The following is a 16,906-nucleotide window of genomic DNA, read 5'->3' as shown; positions in this document are numbered from 1 at the left end:
CCCAGCCCAAGCCCAACCACAGGTCCCCATTTCCTCAGAAGTGACCTGAATCCCTCTACCCCTCTCCAAGGGCACCATTGGGGTGCCCTGACACCTCCTGGCTGTCCTGACACCTCCTGGCTGTCCTGTACCCCATGGTCAGCATGGTCAGGCTGCACAGCACCCTGAGCTACCCTTGGACACACATTCATCCCACACACCCTACTACAACCAGGGTGCTTCTCCAGCAGCATTGCTGACTCCAGTCCTGGGCTGCAAGGGTGCCCCTCGCCCAGGGTGCTGGGCTCCTGCTGCTGTGCCCCCTGCCCTGCCAGGGGAGGCATCTGGAGAAGGCTGTCCCCCTTCTGGGCAGGGCAGCCTCTGCTGTGCCCCTGGAATACACACTCCAACTGCTCCGGACCCAGACCTGGACTCTGGGCACTGTGGCCATTGCTGGACTGTGGCTGATGCTGCTCCCACCACTGAACCTGACCCTGCCTGGCCTGGCCTCGCCCCTGTGAGCAGGACCCATCACCACTGCCATCCTCAGGCCTGCCCAGCACCTCCCACAGGTAGGGCAGGATGGGGTCCTGGCACTGCCCAGCCCTGCCCAGCCCTGGGAGGAGGGAGTGCACGGCCCTGGCAGGGCTGTGGGTGCAGGTGAGTGCACAGAGGGGGTCAGGGAGTACAGTGCATGGTCTGGGCAGCTGGTGAGGCCCCCAGCACGTGTGGCTGTCAGCAGCAGGGTGGGTTTGAGGGCACTGTGGTTTCGTTTGGTTGGTTGGTTTCATTTTGGTTTTAGTTTTTTGTTTGTTTGTTTGTTGGTGTTTGATGTCTGGGGGCCAGCCATCAGGAGAGTGTGTTTGCACAGGGCTGTACTTGCTGAAGCCCCAGCTGGTGCCCACCACATGAGGAGCTGGGCACTGACCAGCTGTGATAGCCCATCCCTCCCCCAGCTGTCTGTACGGGGAAGAACCTGGGATATCAGATAGACACACATCTCTTGTATCTACATAGATCTATACAGATATATGTAGATATATACACACACACATGCATATGTTAGTGAGCACCTCTATCAATGCAGCAAAGCTGCATTTCTGTGCTGCTTTAGGAGTCTGAAGGCCTTTTTAGGAGGCCCACAGCACAGCCTCCAACAAATCCCAAGGCAAAGGCAGGAGCTGTGGCTCCTAGCAATTCCCCAAGATCAGCATGCACCCTGCAAAGAGGTTTGCCAGCTCCGTAGGGATTCAAAACATTGCTCCTGAGGGGAAAGGCATTTCCCTTGTGTTTTCCTCTGAGGGAATGTAGTTAACTGATCTTCTCCCTTGGGCTTCCTGCTCCTCCAGGTAAAACTGCTCTCTGCCTGCCTGCAGCACCAAGATGACACCAAAGGCCGGGTGACCTGCTCCTACCTGGCAAATAAGGTAAAGAGGATGGAAAGTCACCACAGTAAGGTTGGCTCTGGGAGTGAGGGAGGCTGCAGGTGGCTGGAGGGTTTCCTGGAGGTACCCTTGGGTGTTTGGAGTTCATGGGCTTTGGATCCTGCACCGGGAATTGCTCTGAGCTGTGCCCACAGCCCTCGTCTGCCTCTGTACCTGTGACTGCTGAAGCCACACTCCTTTTTTCTCCTTTTCCTTCCTCCCTCCCCGCATCCTTTCTTTCCTTCTTCCCTTACTTCCTCCTTGCTTTTCATTCCTCTCTTCCTTTCTCTCCTAAGAGGGTGCTGCTCCCCCAGAGCACCTTCCCTTACCACAACTCCATCCCAACAGACACAGACAACTCCAGTTGTTCAGTCCCTTTATTGTCGTTCCACAGGGCACAGCTACATCCTCTGGACAGGCTTGATCCCCAGGATGTCGAATCCCTTGGCCATGACGGCGGCAGTGGCTTCGCACAGGAGCAGCCTCCACATGTTCACCTTCACGATCTGGCCTGGAAAACACCAACAGAGGAGCTGGAGCAGGTGTTCAGAACAACCAATGGTGCCTTCCCCTCTGCCCACAGCCTGGCCCTGGACTGGCACACTGAGCCCCTCCTGCTCTCCCTGAGCCAGGCAGACTGACCGGCCCTCGTGTTTCCAGATGCCTGGCTGCTCCCAACTCTACTCAACCTTCCTGCTCACAGGCAGATGACAACACGGGCTGTCCTTCCACACAGACCCTTGTTCTGCAGCAGCAGGTAGTGTGACAACAGCCTTCCCAGCACAGGGGAACACCCTGCAGTGTCTGTACTATGACAAGTGGCAGGCACACGCAGCACCCCACGGCCAACACTCACCACTCTGCCTGTCCTTCTCCACGCAGTAGCAGTTGTCGTAGAACTCGGTGAAGGTGGTGGCCAGCTCATACAGGTAGTCACAGAGTGTGTGCAACAACAGGTCCTCCAGGATCTTCTGCAGGATCTCAGGGAACCTCAGGATGCACTTGCCCAGTTTCCACTCCTTCTCATGGTCAAGGATTAGCACCTCCTCCTTGGCTGCCTTCCGCAGCATCTGCTCGTCAATGTTGGCCAGGCGAGCGATAGCCCTGGAATGATCCAGAACAGGGGATGCTTGGTGGGGCTCCCACTGCTCAGCCTGCCTGGGGCCAGCCTGGTCAAGGCCTGTCCCAGGACTGATGTCCAGTCCTGGGTAACCAGGCCAAAGAGATCAATCAGCCTTGGGGACACAGGGGGAGGCCCTGCCCTCGAGGTGATCCAGGAGGGCACTGCACAAGAACAGGGATGGATGGGCTCTGGGCACCCACATCAGCAAGGACACATGATGCTGCCAAGCAAACCAGGGCTCAGGGTGCCAGAAAAACTGTGGGGTATGGCAGTGCCTGAGCTGAGCAGCTGCTGGAGCACAGGTGCACCCTTTTCCAATCACCCCAATCCTCTGATTACCAGAAACTCCTGCAGCTCCCTCCCTGGGATGTGTGTCACACAGAGGAGCCATTTCAGGTGGCAGAGCACACACCATTTGCAGTGACAAATAAAATCTTGCCTGTGGTGCACACCAGTGTAGCTGCCTTCTCTAACCAACCTCCACCAGCACTGATGTGACCATCACCCCTCTGCCCACACGTGCAGAGCATCAGCACCAACTCCCCCTGCTCCCTCACCCACCTGATCCGTGTGAAGGCATACAGCAGATAGGCAGCTGTGTTCCCTCGGTCATCCAGCATCTTGTCGAAGGAGAACACGTAATCATTTAGTCTGTTGTGGGACAGATCTGCGTATTTAATGCATCCAAAAGCCACTGATGTCTGGGCAGCTTTCAGCTCTTCTGCTGTGAGGACCTGGTGCAAATTCAAAGCAGATCACAGTCAAGAGGAAGGACACTACGCTGCCCTAATGAACCAGAACATGCAGCCCTGGCCACCCAGCAGGGCTCAAGAGGAAAGCCCAGGCTGCTGAGGGGATTTTACCCACGTGGTACTCAGTTCACACACACCTCTCCACTTCAGGGCACCAGACAACCCCACATTCACATCTCACTTCTCTTGCAATCAACTGCACTGCAGCCCTGCCCAGGCTAAGGCTGACTCCCTTTTCTGACAGCCCACAAGACCTCTGAACCCCACAGTGTCCCACCTGTCAGGTGTGATGTTCATACTGTACTCCTGCTTCTTGTTATGTACACATAACAAACACCTGGTCCTCCAACCCTTACAGAGCATTTTGGACAGTCCAAACTTTATATTCTTCCATCACCTCCTGCATCCTGGGGGAGTCACAGCTGTTGCCAGCACACAGGGGAGACCTGACAGTTCCTGCAGGCCCAGCTCTCCTGCCAGGCCCAGCTCTCTGCTCCCACCCCCAGGAAGCTCTGCAGTACCCAGCAGTTCCCAGGAAAGATAAGCAATCTGTCACAAGTACCTTGTCCCGTTCCTTGTCTTTCAGCTTGTCCATAGCTCGTTTCAGCCCTTCTTCCAGCAGGTCTATGAGACGCACTGTATCCCCTGAACGAGTTTTGAACTTCTTCCTGAAAACACACAGACAAAATGACCACCTGCATAAGAGGCACAACACTTCCACCCTCTGCCTAGGGCACCCCAGGCAGATCTAGGACATGCACCAGAGTCTCTTGCAGGGATTTCCACTGCTCACACCTTATGGCTTAGTAAAAAAGCACATGGCAGATCTCTTTGTATTGAAGAAATTGCCCTCACAGAGACAGCTACAAAACTAAGAGAACACCCACGGGGTGCTGACCAGGAAGGCTCCCACAGTCAGAACTGTCCCAACTCCAAACATCAGGCAGGATACAATACCAGTGCCAGCCTTTTCCCAACTTATGTTATGAAGAAGGTAGAAAGTAATGGAAATTGTGGTCTTTACCATTGCCATCTCCCAGCATTCACATCAGCTTCCACCAGCCAATCCCAGTGCCCCTCCCCAAATGCCAGGCAGCAGAAGCCAGGTCCAAGAGGGAATGTGACCACAGCACCAGTGGATCAAGGACAATGACAGGCAAGAAAATGACACAGTTATGGAAAACAGCATGGGATGAGGTGCTTTCTTCTGGGTTTTTTTTTTGGCATGTCACATACTTGTCAACAAACAAGAGCAAGTCTCCTGCATTCACTCAAATATCCTCTCTAAGGCAAATACAGAGGTAAAACTGCACCCAAGCACTTACTTGTCTTCTCCCAGCACCACTCCAAACGCGGCATGGGCCACTCTGGTCACTTTGGGGTCATACCAGCCAATCATCTGTCCAGCTGCAAACACTGTTTGTAAATGCACAGACTGCAAGGAATAAACACCAAAAACCGGTTCTCAGCCCACTCCTCCAGGTAGAGTTTTCTTCCCTGCTTTATCTCATTCACAACAACGCTCTCGCTACGAGACGTAAAATTTTTCAAGCTCCACAGAGAAATTCCCCATCAGAAAGTTCAACCTTCTGAAGAGTTTTCCTGGCTTACAGAAGCTTACAGATGGTGAATTCCCATCACTGCACAGGTAAGGGGTAGATATACCAACAACACTAAAGACCCTGTGGTGTTCTACCTGCGTTACTGCTGCATCCAGCACTTAACACACTTTGTGATGAGCTGCACCAGCAGTGAGAGCAGAACTGGGGAACTCACCTGTCCACTGTCCACTACGTAGATAAGGATGTCACCCTTCTCTTCACACAGCCTGTGTTTAAGAGCAGCCAAGTCTGACGTGTCATATGTGTAACCTCCGTCTGATTTCATGATTGTCAGCGGCACAGGGAAACCCGGGACAAACACGATCTTCCGCCCGTCATCAACCTGGACAAACCCTGCAAAAGCAAAGGAAAACATGTCTTGTATCACAGTAGGGAGGCTTGTGGGCCAGCAGAAACACTTCCCTGATGCTACCAGCACAAAAAGGCCACACACTCACATGATCAAATAATTAACGGCTCAAAATACGAAAAAACCTACATGGAACTCCCTTGTCAACCAAGTCACATTCCGTACAGCACTTCCAGAACTACACACAAGGAAGCAGATCTGTACAGAGGTGGCCTTACCAGAAGGGATCTAATTTAAAAACTCCCAACACTGGCATCCAGATCCCCCTGCCCAGCCACAAACCCAGCATCACAAGGTATGACATTAAAGGCAACAGTATAGAGATGCAATGAGGACCTAGCACCAAGTCTTTCAGAGGTAGGACTAGTCAGAACACTTCAGACAGTTAGACTTAAGAACTGCTGAATCCAGACAGGAACACATAAAACCAGAGACTTCTTATGCTGCATTTGGCTTCTTGCCAGTTTCAAAGTCAACATGATTTCTCAAAGTTCCCACACAGTCACAACACTAAGACCAGGAAGTCTGTCCTGTATTGCTCCCTGACTGTTTATTCAGAATACAATAAATTCCAGTAGTACCTCATGCTATTGCCTACAAATATCACAGACAAACTAATTTTGATGTCAGTAAGAAAGATTCAAGCTTTCTGGAGTGAAACATATAAGAATTTATTCTGCTAATGCAGAAAGAAGGAAAAGCCATAAAAGTTCCACATTTAGGAAATGTGGCCGAGAGAAAAAGCAAAGGTGGGGAACATGCAACTTGAAAAGCATCAGCCCTAAGCCTTGCTGAGTAGGAGTGAGGTTACCACACATCCTCACAGCTGCAGAAATTCTGACCTGAGACCAAAAGCCTCACCTTTATCTTCGAATTCTTTGACGATGTCTTTCATCATCTCGTGGTAGAACGATTCCCCTCTCTCTGTGAGTGTGATGTCCAAACACTTGTAGATTTTCTGGAATTCTTGAGGAGGGAAACAGAACAAAATACTTCCATTAAATGCACACACAGTGGTAACCACTGGCTTTTTACTTTAAGCTTCTCGTAGCAGTGTGGCAGTGATTTTCAACAGAAAACAGGAGCATGGGCTCAGACATAAAGGTGAGGAAAACCCCGTTGTTCTACTGCTGAGACACGTTTCTGGACCTGGCAAAGTCACCTTTGCGTGACACGTCACAGATGAGCTCCCAGGCCTTGATGAAGTCGGGGTTTTTGCTCTGCAGCAGCACCACACATTGGTAGGCACGTTTCTTAAACTCCTCCTCTGTGTCAAACCTCCTCTTGGATTCCTGCAGTGAAACACAGGTGGAAAAGCACTGCCTTCTCCCCTGAAACCAGCTGCCATTCATAGCAGCCCCTCCAAGCATGCTCATCCCAAAAGACAGAGAGGTTGCAAGCTTACAAAGCCCTCTGATCATGCCCCATACAGACAACTCAGTACCAGATACCACAATTCATTACCCCGTGGGAGGCTACTGCAATAATCTATTAACAGTGATTCGATTCTTTTGTTTCTCCAAAATACTCTGCAATCTGTAAAGTTCCTCCATCTGCTTTTGAGATGTTGACATAAATATCACACTTATTTGCTACAAATACCTTGTAAAAAGCTTGGAGGTCCCCAATGGGAGGAGAAACAGTTAAGTAATCCGGAAATTTGTCTTGGAGGTGAGCAATGAGCATTCCAAACTGGGTGCCCCAATCTCCTAAATGGTTTAACCTTGAAGGAATTGAAGAGCACAATAATGATTTTTTAAACATATGCTCTAAGATACACACATTTAAAAAATATATATGCCAAAAGAAGGAACACACATAATACCAGAAACCCAAACCAGTCAAGCTCCCCCAATTTCACTGCAATGAAGCTGCTGCCCCCCTTGATTTCTTACACTGCTACACTTGCTCAGCTTAGTGTGTTTCTACACATAACAGCTTATTTGCCATGTGCTTATAAACAAAGACCAACACAGGCCAAAGCACAGAGACAGGTACTCCACAGACTCAGCCAAACCAAGCCCACCACAGCCAAAAATCACCTCTCACCTCAGAACGTCATAACCTGCGAACTCGAACAGTCGGGACATGCTCTCCCCGATGATGGTCGACCTCAGGTGGCCAACATGCATCTCCTTGGCAATGTTAGGGGATGAAAAATCCACCACCACCTTGGACACAAAGGAACACATGAATAAAAGGCAGTGGCCATTTCCACACCTCTTGTGTTTAATCTGGGTGTTGTTGAGGGGGAGTGGGGGGAACAGGGCTCACCTCTGCTGACCCTCACACCCTGTACCAGCAGCACACACAGCAGAGAGGGCCCAGAGGGGACATCAGAGCAGGCTTCCAGCCTGGGCTTTGCTGCAGCCCAGCTCAGGGTCAGGGATCACTCCCAGACTGACCTGGGCACAACACCTGCCCCAGGGAGCCCCGTCCCTCACCCCTCAGAGACCACACTACATACACACAGCCTACCCATGACCCCTATGCCACATCCCACTTACTCTGCTCTAACAACCTGCTGACATGGCCATCTGCTCAGCACAGCATTGCAGGGCTGAGTTTCAAAGCTACCTGCAGTCCAGCATGATTCACCTATAGCAGGTGCCTGTGTGTTCACTGCTGTACCTTTTTCCTTTTGCCAATGGCTGGTGGTTGAACTCCATTCATCAATAAACTGCTCAGCTGCTTCGACACAAAATCCTTTCTCAAGTGGACGTTGATAAAACCTTTAGAGGAGAAAACCAACCATCAGTGCTGGGGCTGCAGAAATGCCTCAAACTACTTTTTGTTTCCTTTGCCCTTGGATTTCAGTTTCCTCAAGCACAAAAGCATATGAAGTCAGCTTGACAGAACAAAACACTTTTCAGCCACAGGACAACAAAGCTGTCACTAGAAGACAATTTCTGTTCCCAGATTAGAAGAGTCTGATTCACATCACTACAGCCTTTACTGCAGGAGTCAGATGTTCAAGCTACACCACTGACATAACTCCTTTTCGTGCACTGTCTCTCAAAGGTGAACCTATAAAAACAATTTTTTACAAGGAAATAAATAATTTGGTTTCCAGAATGCAAAACCAGATCCTGCTCTGTCTCCTTTTTTTAAAATTAATATCCTAAACCATACAGTTTCACCTGGGATAATCCATGCTTGTGGGATGACACTGCTTTACTTCTGCTTCACAGAGCCAATCAACAAATTTATGCCCAAGCACTAGAAGGGCTGTGCCATGGGATTTTTGTGTTTATGCTGAAGCCCTAAGGAATATGAGCCCTTGTATTTCTTCTTGGGTCTTAAGATACATGATAAGGGATAAAACAGATGCAGCAATTAATAACCTCCATGCTGCTCCAGCCTCTCAGTGCTGAGAGGTCAAGGTCTCCTCACCATGCAAGGAACAGCAAGAAGGGCATATCAATTCTTGCTGTGATTTCATGACTGTGGCCTGATACCCAGCACTGGTATTCAAAGGGGAAAAGCTGGTCCTTTAAGCATCAGTGGAAAAATTGCTAATTAAGGGGGTCAGGATCATACTTGGCAGTTCTAATACAGAGGTAGATTTCTGCTGCTGCACAAGTCTGAGGGCTACAAAGCTCACCAAGACAGAAGCAGCTAATTCACCCTGCAGTTTTAAATTCAAACTGCAGTTTCAAATCACAAAACGCAAATGAGTTGAACTCAGTTCAGCTTCCCTGTTAACCATCCAGTATAAAAATGCCCCTTCTGCCTTAAAACCTACTGTATAACATGAAACTAATCTCACCAGGACCAGCAATTTCGACCTTCTCAATGCACTCATTGGCAGGAATGTTTTTTGCTATTTTGTCAGCGATTTCTCGTGGGATAACCTTCTGTTCCTTGGTTTTGAGCAGTATCTGAAACACAACAAGAAGATCAAGTAAAATTCAATCCTCCAAAACATTCTACAGACTGGAACAGAAATGCAGATACTGTGGCACTCCCACTGTGAGGAACTCAAAATTTACATACAATGACTGCTTTAGAACAGTTTGTGTTGGAGGGACCTTCAAAGATCATTTAGTCCAACTCCCAAATTTCCCTGTCCATTCCCAAAGCATCTTCTCACATAGCTTTTTGCAAATCTTACAAAAATACCCTTTAGGAGGATTCTGTGAGCTAGTTCAACCCACCCCTTGCAAAACACTACATTCACACTGGATAAAATTACCACAACTGTTTGTTTCTGAGCAGGTGATTTTCTGCTATTACTGTGATGTGTTTGAAAACTCATCACCTCGCTCCCATCAAGGCCACGAAGATCAAGTACCTCTTTGTCAACTCAGAATTTGCTTGTATTTGCTAACTTGCAGTCTGCTGCAAAATGTATTTCTACTAAAGTTTTCAGCTTCCTGTTTAACCTGTCATAACAGGATCCTTATAGAATGGTAAAGGCTTAGAATGGGCAAGAAAAGTAAACCTCCTTTATGCCTTTAATACTACTCAAAGTAGCAGGAAAAATAAATGCAAAACCAGATTATGGGCATGTTATACCAGATAAGAGGCGTGTTATCTGAACCATTCCAGAATTGGTTACCATACTCCATTGACTCTAAGGAGCAGAGGGAGGTCCTGGCTGAAACCCCAGGCATTAATATGCTGATGAGCTCCCAGGAAAACAATAGGCATTTGTGAGGGCCCTTTCCACATCAGTGCCTTGCAGGGAGAGGCTGCTGCCTGGCACGTCCCAGTGCTGCCCCAGTCAGGGCACTTCCCGCTCCTCTGGCAGTCCCAGTGATCCTGGCTCTGTGCAGGGGACACCCTGGGGAGACCTGCCCCACAGCCAAGCCCCTAAAAGTTAGGCTGACAGGAAGTACATAACCTGCTGCTGTCATGCCCTGGCTCCGCTGTGCTGACACACTCTCAGACTGCTGCCTGGGTGAGCACTGCCAAGCTCCAGCCCACTATGCAGGGAACAAACTCCACAGCCAAGCCCAGCACTAGGAACCCTTATTCACCAGCACAGCTGACAACCTGGAACTCGAAACCCTGGCTTGGGGGGGCCCGTTCAGACACCGAGTTATGTGAACAACGTCGGCGCTGGGAAGCCGGGACCGCTCGAGAATCCCAACCGCGACTTAATTGGGGTAACGCAGCGGTCAGAAAAGTGGCAACGCTCTGAATCCCGTGTCAGTGCAGTCACCCAGGGGGCTCAGCCCTGCCACAATATGCTAATGAGAGCAGGGGAAGGCACACGTATTTGTGAGGGCTGTTTCCGCCCTGGCACTCCCGGCCAGGCGCCTGCTGGCTGGCACGTATGGCCAGTCACGCTCAGCGTGCCCGGACAACGGGCACGGCAGCTGCCCGTGGAGACCTGGAGGAGCACAATTCCACACATGGCAGTGCAAGCTCCATGTCAAAACTGCCAGTCTAGTGCATTCGTAGAGGTGAATTGACAGCAGAACATGCGAAAAAAAGTTGTCTCTGTTTGAGATTGCCAAATAAAAGATCTGCAGGTTACAAAGAGTCTATTTAGTCGCTCAAAGGCACCAATGCATTCAAAGTTTGGGTGCTTGCTTTCTCCCACACCTCCTGGTTTTACTTCAGCACAGGCACAGCCAGCTGCTGAAGTATCTCTTGTTCTATCTGGGTCCTCTTTGGTCAAATATCTTCCACAAAGTAGCAATACCATAGTTTCCTAAGTAACTGCTGATACCAGACAGGCTAAAAAAAACCCACTCCTTCCTTTGCACACACTAAACAGGGGGTTTGTAAAGTGGAACCATCCTTACAGCTGCCTGAAACCTCCAACATCAGAACATGGTAACAAAACCCCCATGTTTCCTGCCTTTTGCTAATTTAAAATAAAATAGCAGATTTTACTTTAAAATTAAATAAAACCTACAGATGTAGGGATGCCCACATAGCCTCCACTTAGCAAATGCTTGGATAACAACAGCCAATGAGACAGGAATGAGAGCATGAAAAGTGTGTGGAATAGTGCACTTCAAAAGGCTGGAAAGAGTATTAGTCACAGAACTGAAAATTTAGGAACACAACAACAATCAGCACCCACAAAACACTCACAACAGGAGGTGTGAGCAGCGAGGGGAACCTGCAGTCCCAAGAGATGGGGCACCTGTTTGTCACCTGCCCTCTGAGAAGGGAGTATGTGCACATAACTGTGCAAATGTGTGTGGGGACATCACACTTTCCTGGCACTAGGGAAGAGCATGCAGAGATATGCAGGTGTTTCTCAACATTTTGTAACTCCCCAGAATTGTGATTTATTGTTTTGCTGGTTTTAGTTCCAAACATACAGCTCACTAATTGGTAGATAATTGCACATCATTAGTAAATCAATGCAGCACTTGAATCGTGATTGGATTTAGATCCCACGAACTGAGCATTTTCCTGTGTTACACATTAACTCTCTCATAACAGTCATCTAAACTTTAAAGGTCAACTCTGTAAAGGCCAATGCTTCCCCCAAAATGCCATTAGACACACACTCAATTCTCAGCCCAGACACCTACAACAAGTCCAGGATTGCAACTTTCACTGTGCTGTCTGTCACTTAGCTTCCAACAGACAACATCCCCATTTTTCCTTCTTTGTTAAGATTGTTTACATTTACCTGTGATATGGCCATGGCACTGTTACACTGGTAATCCCCAAATTTGGGCTGCTGACTTGGTGTCACCACCAGTGGAGGGTTTTCTAACTCTGGGTAGGCAGCCTGAATAGCAGCTCCAAAGATCTCCTGAAGACAGCTGTTGATATTAATCATGCTTTTTACTGTTTTACTTCTTTCCTCCTGAAGGCTCTGAAAAAAAAAAAACCCACCAAAAAAACCAACAGGATCCAGAAGGTTAAATTCACAACATCTGAGGAACTGTTACATCCCACTTTTCTCCTTGGCTGCCTGGTAAAGCACAGCTGACAGATCTGGCTGACACCTCTAGGCACAGGAGCAACATGTGCAACATAAAAATCAGGTGATTCTCCTGTTGAACCTCCCAGTACAAACCTTTCCCTGAATGCAGGGCTGCACTATGTTTCACACTTTTGTCAGTGATCCTGAGACACACCTTAGCTTGGCCACCCAGTGCATGACTGGCCAAAATGTGACAGTGTGGGCTTGCTGACCTACTGACACGTTTCATAAGGTAGCTTTCTGTTTAAGGAACCAAAAAATATCTGATGTGTCCCCAGTTAAGGTGTCAGAATGCAGAGTGAGCACACTGTCACACATCACTAGCTGTAACAAACTGGCATCACTAATTTAGCTTGCCTTAATTAGAACAAAAAAACCCCACATGCTGCTGCAAGAATTCTTTGTTCTTTACTCCCTTACCTTCTGAAGGAAATTTAACCGATACTTGAGCTTTGCGTTTTCGTCTCGCAGCCCTTCCAAACTGGGGGACACTCCCAGGCACCCAAAGTTCTTCAGACGCTCAATTTCTGCAGTCAACAACTTGATCTCGTTTTCCTGGAAAGCAAATTGAATTGTCACACAGCAATTCCTGGAGTGGGGGCAGGAGGTGATGAGCTACAAGATCTATCTTGCCTCTCATAAAGGTAACAGCAAGGACATGGAGGTTGAATAATTCCAAACAATTACTGTGTAAAGGTTGTTTCTATTTGTATCAAAACCAGGGATTCTGGAATGTTCTTTAAAAAAGGCAGTCAGAAGGCAATCTCACTGATATCAGGACAAAAGTGCAAGAAAGACAACAGGTCATGCTAATAAAGGAACACCCCAAAATAACCACTTCCTGTAGCTTTTTTAATCTAATAAAGATGTCAAATGACCTGACTCAAAATTCCCTAAAGCCTCCTTCAGCCAGTTTCACCATCTCACAGTTTTTCTTCCAGAGGAGGAAACCACAATCACTCACAACTCCAGCAAGCTCAAACCCCACCTGGAGGCAGGAATTCCGGGAAGTACAGCCTGCTGCTGCACAGGGGCATTTCTGCAGTGCGCACTCACTTCCACCCAGACACAAAACCTTTCCTTCCCTGCCTTCAGTGTGGCTTCTCCCTTCAAACTGACACAAGGCATTCAGGAGCAATCAGGAATTTCAGGTAAACCTCTGTGATCCAAATAAACAAACTTTCTTGTGTCCCTCCAGACTTCACAGCCTGGACTCATGGTTGGAAGCAACTGCAAGGAGCAGGAATTTTCCTCACCCCACTTCCTAAAGAAACCAAATAGCTGAAATTTCACCTCTGTTGTCCATCTCTTGTTCTCCTCTGTAACAGGCTCTGTGCCCTGAGCCACAAACCTGGCTCACACACAGCAGCCTGGAGGCTCCTGGAGATTTAAGGCAGTCAATGCTTCTATGGAAGGAGAGGCAGCAAGCACTGCTCACCCTGGCTCCCAGCCCCTCAGCTCCCCCATCCAGGCTCTTCTCTGCCAGAACTTCCACAGCAGGATGCAGCTCAGGCTATTATTGTAGTCAAACAGGCCACCAAACCTTATCAAAAAGGGCTCATTTACTTTGTTGCTCTTGAAACAAACAGAATATTTAATTAGGAAAAAAACTGGGCCATTGAATCTTCTGGTCCTGTATGTCCACCTGAACAACAGCTCCCAGAAATGCTGCTGTAACTAACTGCAGATGCTCCAAAACCTAAGCTGAGGCAAAATAATCTTAAGATTGGCCTATTTGTGGGCCAAGCTGAAAATCAGTACTTTTTAGGTCACTCTTCAGCTGTGCTTCAGTTTATGGCACACTTCTTTTACAGCCTCAAGGTCTCCTCTGCTACAGGAGAACGGGATGCTGCTTCCTGCAGTTCAGATGTGAAAAAATAGGACTCTGAGGAAAAAAAAACCCCAAAACTTTATAAAATCCTCTAGTTTGGCTTTTAGATAACCAAAATCATTGAACAGCTGCACCTTAACTCACTTCAAATAGTCCATTTCAGCTCTAGCAAGCCAAAGTATGTGCCCCAACTGTTTTTCTCTCATTTACATACACCAACCTCCCCCCATACAACCAACAGCAAATAGACTGGTTTATTTCAGGTTTTTCTTCCTGGCCTGAACCTGGTAGCATTTCATATAACTTATACACCCCTTTGAAAAATCTTTTGAACTTCAAGTTTAAAATAGCACAAGAGAGAATTCATTGTGTTTTCACAGCTGAGTCACTGTAAGTTTCAGTGACCAATATTGCTACAAACTGCCTTAAAAGAACATTAGAGCAGTGAAATGCATATCTCATTCCCCTCAACCCTAGAATGTGCTTTAAAGAAAAGCACAAAGGCAGCTTCTACTCTTAACACATTATCTGTAAATTCTGTGTCCACAGTACTGTCTTTTCTCTAGCAAAGTCACCAGCTTCAGGACAGGCTACCAAGACCCCAAGGAGAGTTCTGCATCGAGGGCAAACCTTGTCCAGACCCAGAAAATCACATTCTGCTTTTGAAACTAAAATCACTGCATATCCAAGACAAGCAGCAGCTCACACATACTCCTCCTGCATTAAATGATTCCTCCAAAGCTGTAACCACCAGGATGTTTCAGTATCAGCCTTTCAGAACATGAATTTGATCTGGATTTTCCTCCATCATCACCAACACCTCTGGCTACCCAAGGGAAGACCTGTAGGAGGTGAGACAACCAGTATCCTACTGGAGCTTCTTTCCATACTGTTAGTCTGTGAGCAAGGATGAAGAAAAAGGTTTATCCATGTGCACAGCCAGAACCCAAAACTAGGATTCTCAGGAATCACCAACCCCTGGGGCAGACACCTGGCCCAAACAGCTTTTCCCACCCAGACACAGGGTGACAATTAGTACCCTAATTTGGCCAGGAGGTAAAAACCTCTAAAACAATGTCACAGCTCAGCAAGTCTCATCTAGTTCTTTCCCATGACTGCACCAAAGCAGCAGAGACACCTGGAGGCATTTGGGTTGGCCCCATTTCAGGTTTGACCAAGCCCATTTGTCACCCCAGACTATCACATCTGCCTATCACATGTAGTGCTCCTCTTCTTCAGAAAGTTTCAGGAGCAGTCTTTATGTTACCTGAGTGAGAACTGAGAGCAGAAGGTTTCACCATGGTGGCCCAGCTGCCTACCCCAGCGTTGCTGCTGCCATTTCAGGCCCCCTTTTTATGCTCATCAACAGCTAATACAGATGATGAAGTTTTCATTCAAAACAACCCAGCAGAAAAGCCTGAACTCAGCAATGCTTACACTGGATTCCAGAATGAATGGGGTTGGGATCCCAATAAATGATGATCCTCGTGAGTCCCTTCCAACTTGAGATATGCTATGATTCTGCAACCCCCACAGAATCCATAACCATGTTGCTGTGCTCACCTGGAACAAGGTCTTTAGATATTCACATCATAAATGCCCCCTATCCCTGCATCTCATGATAAAGCTAATTCTCTAGGAAATCACCTGTGAACACTAGATGTTATGGAAGGGGTATTATAAATTCTACATTCTTCCTGAAAAACAAACTACAGCTAACCCTTGTAACTCCTCTCTCATGGTACCATCCAAGCGAGGAAGGGAGACAACACCAACACTCCTCTGATCTACAAGAGGTGTGACTGAGAAAAGGAAGGAAAAAGCTGCTGTTCAGGTCATAAAGTGTCACCCCCTGGTTTATTCTACCTGCACTATCACAACTTGTCAGTAAAGGGTCATACCTGATGACCACCTCATGAGAAGCTGCAGGAATTACATGAGGCCATGCTGACATCTCCAAGGGCTCTTTGGTCAGCTGAGTACTAGAAATCTTCCCCTCACCTGTGAATACAAAAAAACTACAGCTTTTTCAATAGGACCAAAATCACCCTCACCTTTTCCCTTAGCACATAAGACCATCTTCCAAAGATCCCACTGAATTAACAAGAAACTTGCATAGGCTGCTGTCTCTGGGCTTTAATGTGACAGAGCTTTTCTCCATCATGTTTAAAAGAAAAAAAAAGGGGGGAGAAAATGGCCTGAGAGAGCAAGAGAAAGGGAGCAGAACATCTCTCTTCTTGCCTCCTGATCAGTTTTATGTCTATTCCTACTTTGCCAAGCCCTGCTCAGCCGGCTCGGTGCAATAACTCAGCACACACTTCTTGCTCCTGGTTGGGTTATTTTCCTGAAGAGCTAATGACTCCTGCAGGCTGGCTCACCACAGGCTCCAGGGCTTGCTGCAGCTGGCACAGGGAGCTATGGAGAAAGGTGTCAGGTAGGCTGAGGCTCAGTAATTCCACATGGCCTCCTTCAGCCTCCTGGAGTTAGAGCTGAACACTGTTCCCCTGCTTTCCTTCAGTGACTGGAATTTGTTTAAGGACTAAAGACCAGACTGCAGTGTTGGCAAAGGGAGAACACCTTTACCAGAATATCCAAGATATGCTTCCTCTCCTGGCAGCAACAAAGAAGAAAGGGAAAAACAGAGGCAAAGAAGAGTTGCAGAGATTCAGCAGCCAGATTTATTATCTCGGTGCTTTATGGCAGTGCTTGTCTTATGTTTGTAAGCAAAAAACACACTGGAAAGTTGCTTAAGAACACACAAGTATGGCAGGCAAAAACCTAAAGCCAAATGTCCAGAACCTCTCAGTCAGATCCTCCTGGGGCAGCACATGAGAAGTCAACCTGTGGAGTCAAAGCTTTCCTGAAGTTGCCTCTGTCCTTGATTGTCAATACTGATCACTCACCAAGGCAGACCTGGCAGTCTGA

At 47.9% G+C, this 16,906-nt stretch overlaps 1 protein-coding gene across 1 annotated transcript; it reads right to left on the bottom strand.

Moving 5' to 3' along the window:
* Positions 1-1,762: 1,762 nt before the first annotated feature.
* RARS1 (arginyl-tRNA synthetase 1) lies at positions 1,763-13,278 on the bottom strand. The gene is made up of 15 exons (XM_029960195.1): positions 13,207-13,278; positions 12,571-12,705; positions 11,851-12,039; positions 9,019-9,130; positions 7,881-7,981; positions 7,299-7,420; positions 6,852-6,972; positions 6,412-6,541; positions 6,111-6,215; positions 5,055-5,233; positions 4,604-4,713; positions 3,841-3,946; positions 3,088-3,260; positions 2,260-2,507; positions 1,763-1,914 (listed from the first exon to the last, which is right to left on the bottom strand). The coding sequence occupies exons 1-15, from the start codon at positions 13,276-13,278 to the stop codon at positions 1,805-1,807; spliced, it is 2,013 nt and encodes a 670-aa protein (XP_029816055.1). The 3' UTR covers positions 1,763-1,804.
* Between the last annotated feature and the right edge of the window lie 3,628 nt (positions 13,279-16,906).

The sequence above is a fragment of the Manacus vitellinus genome, unplaced genomic scaffold, assembly GCF_001715985.3.
Source record: "Manacus vitellinus isolate BGI_N305 unplaced genomic scaffold, ASM171598v3 scaffold_25_pilon, whole genome shotgun sequence".
Taxonomy (NCBI): domain Eukaryota; kingdom Metazoa; phylum Chordata; class Aves; order Passeriformes; family Pipridae; genus Manacus; species Manacus vitellinus.
This window is presented reverse-complemented; position numbering and strand designations above follow the sequence as displayed.

Coding starts and splice junctions, on each gene's coding strand:
- RARS1 (XM_029960195.1), bottom strand. CDS start 13,278: ATGCCTTGTGTCAGTTTGAAGGGAGAAGCCACACTGAAGGCAGGGAAG. Junction 7,982..9,018: donor GGTCGAAATTGCTGGTCCTG/GTGAGATTAGTT, acceptor TCTCCTCTAAAG/GTTTTATCAACGTCCACTTG. Junction 7,421..7,880: donor CCATTGGCAAAAGGAAAAAG/GTACAGCAGTGA, acceptor TTTGTGTCCAAG/GTGGTGGTGGATTTTTCATC.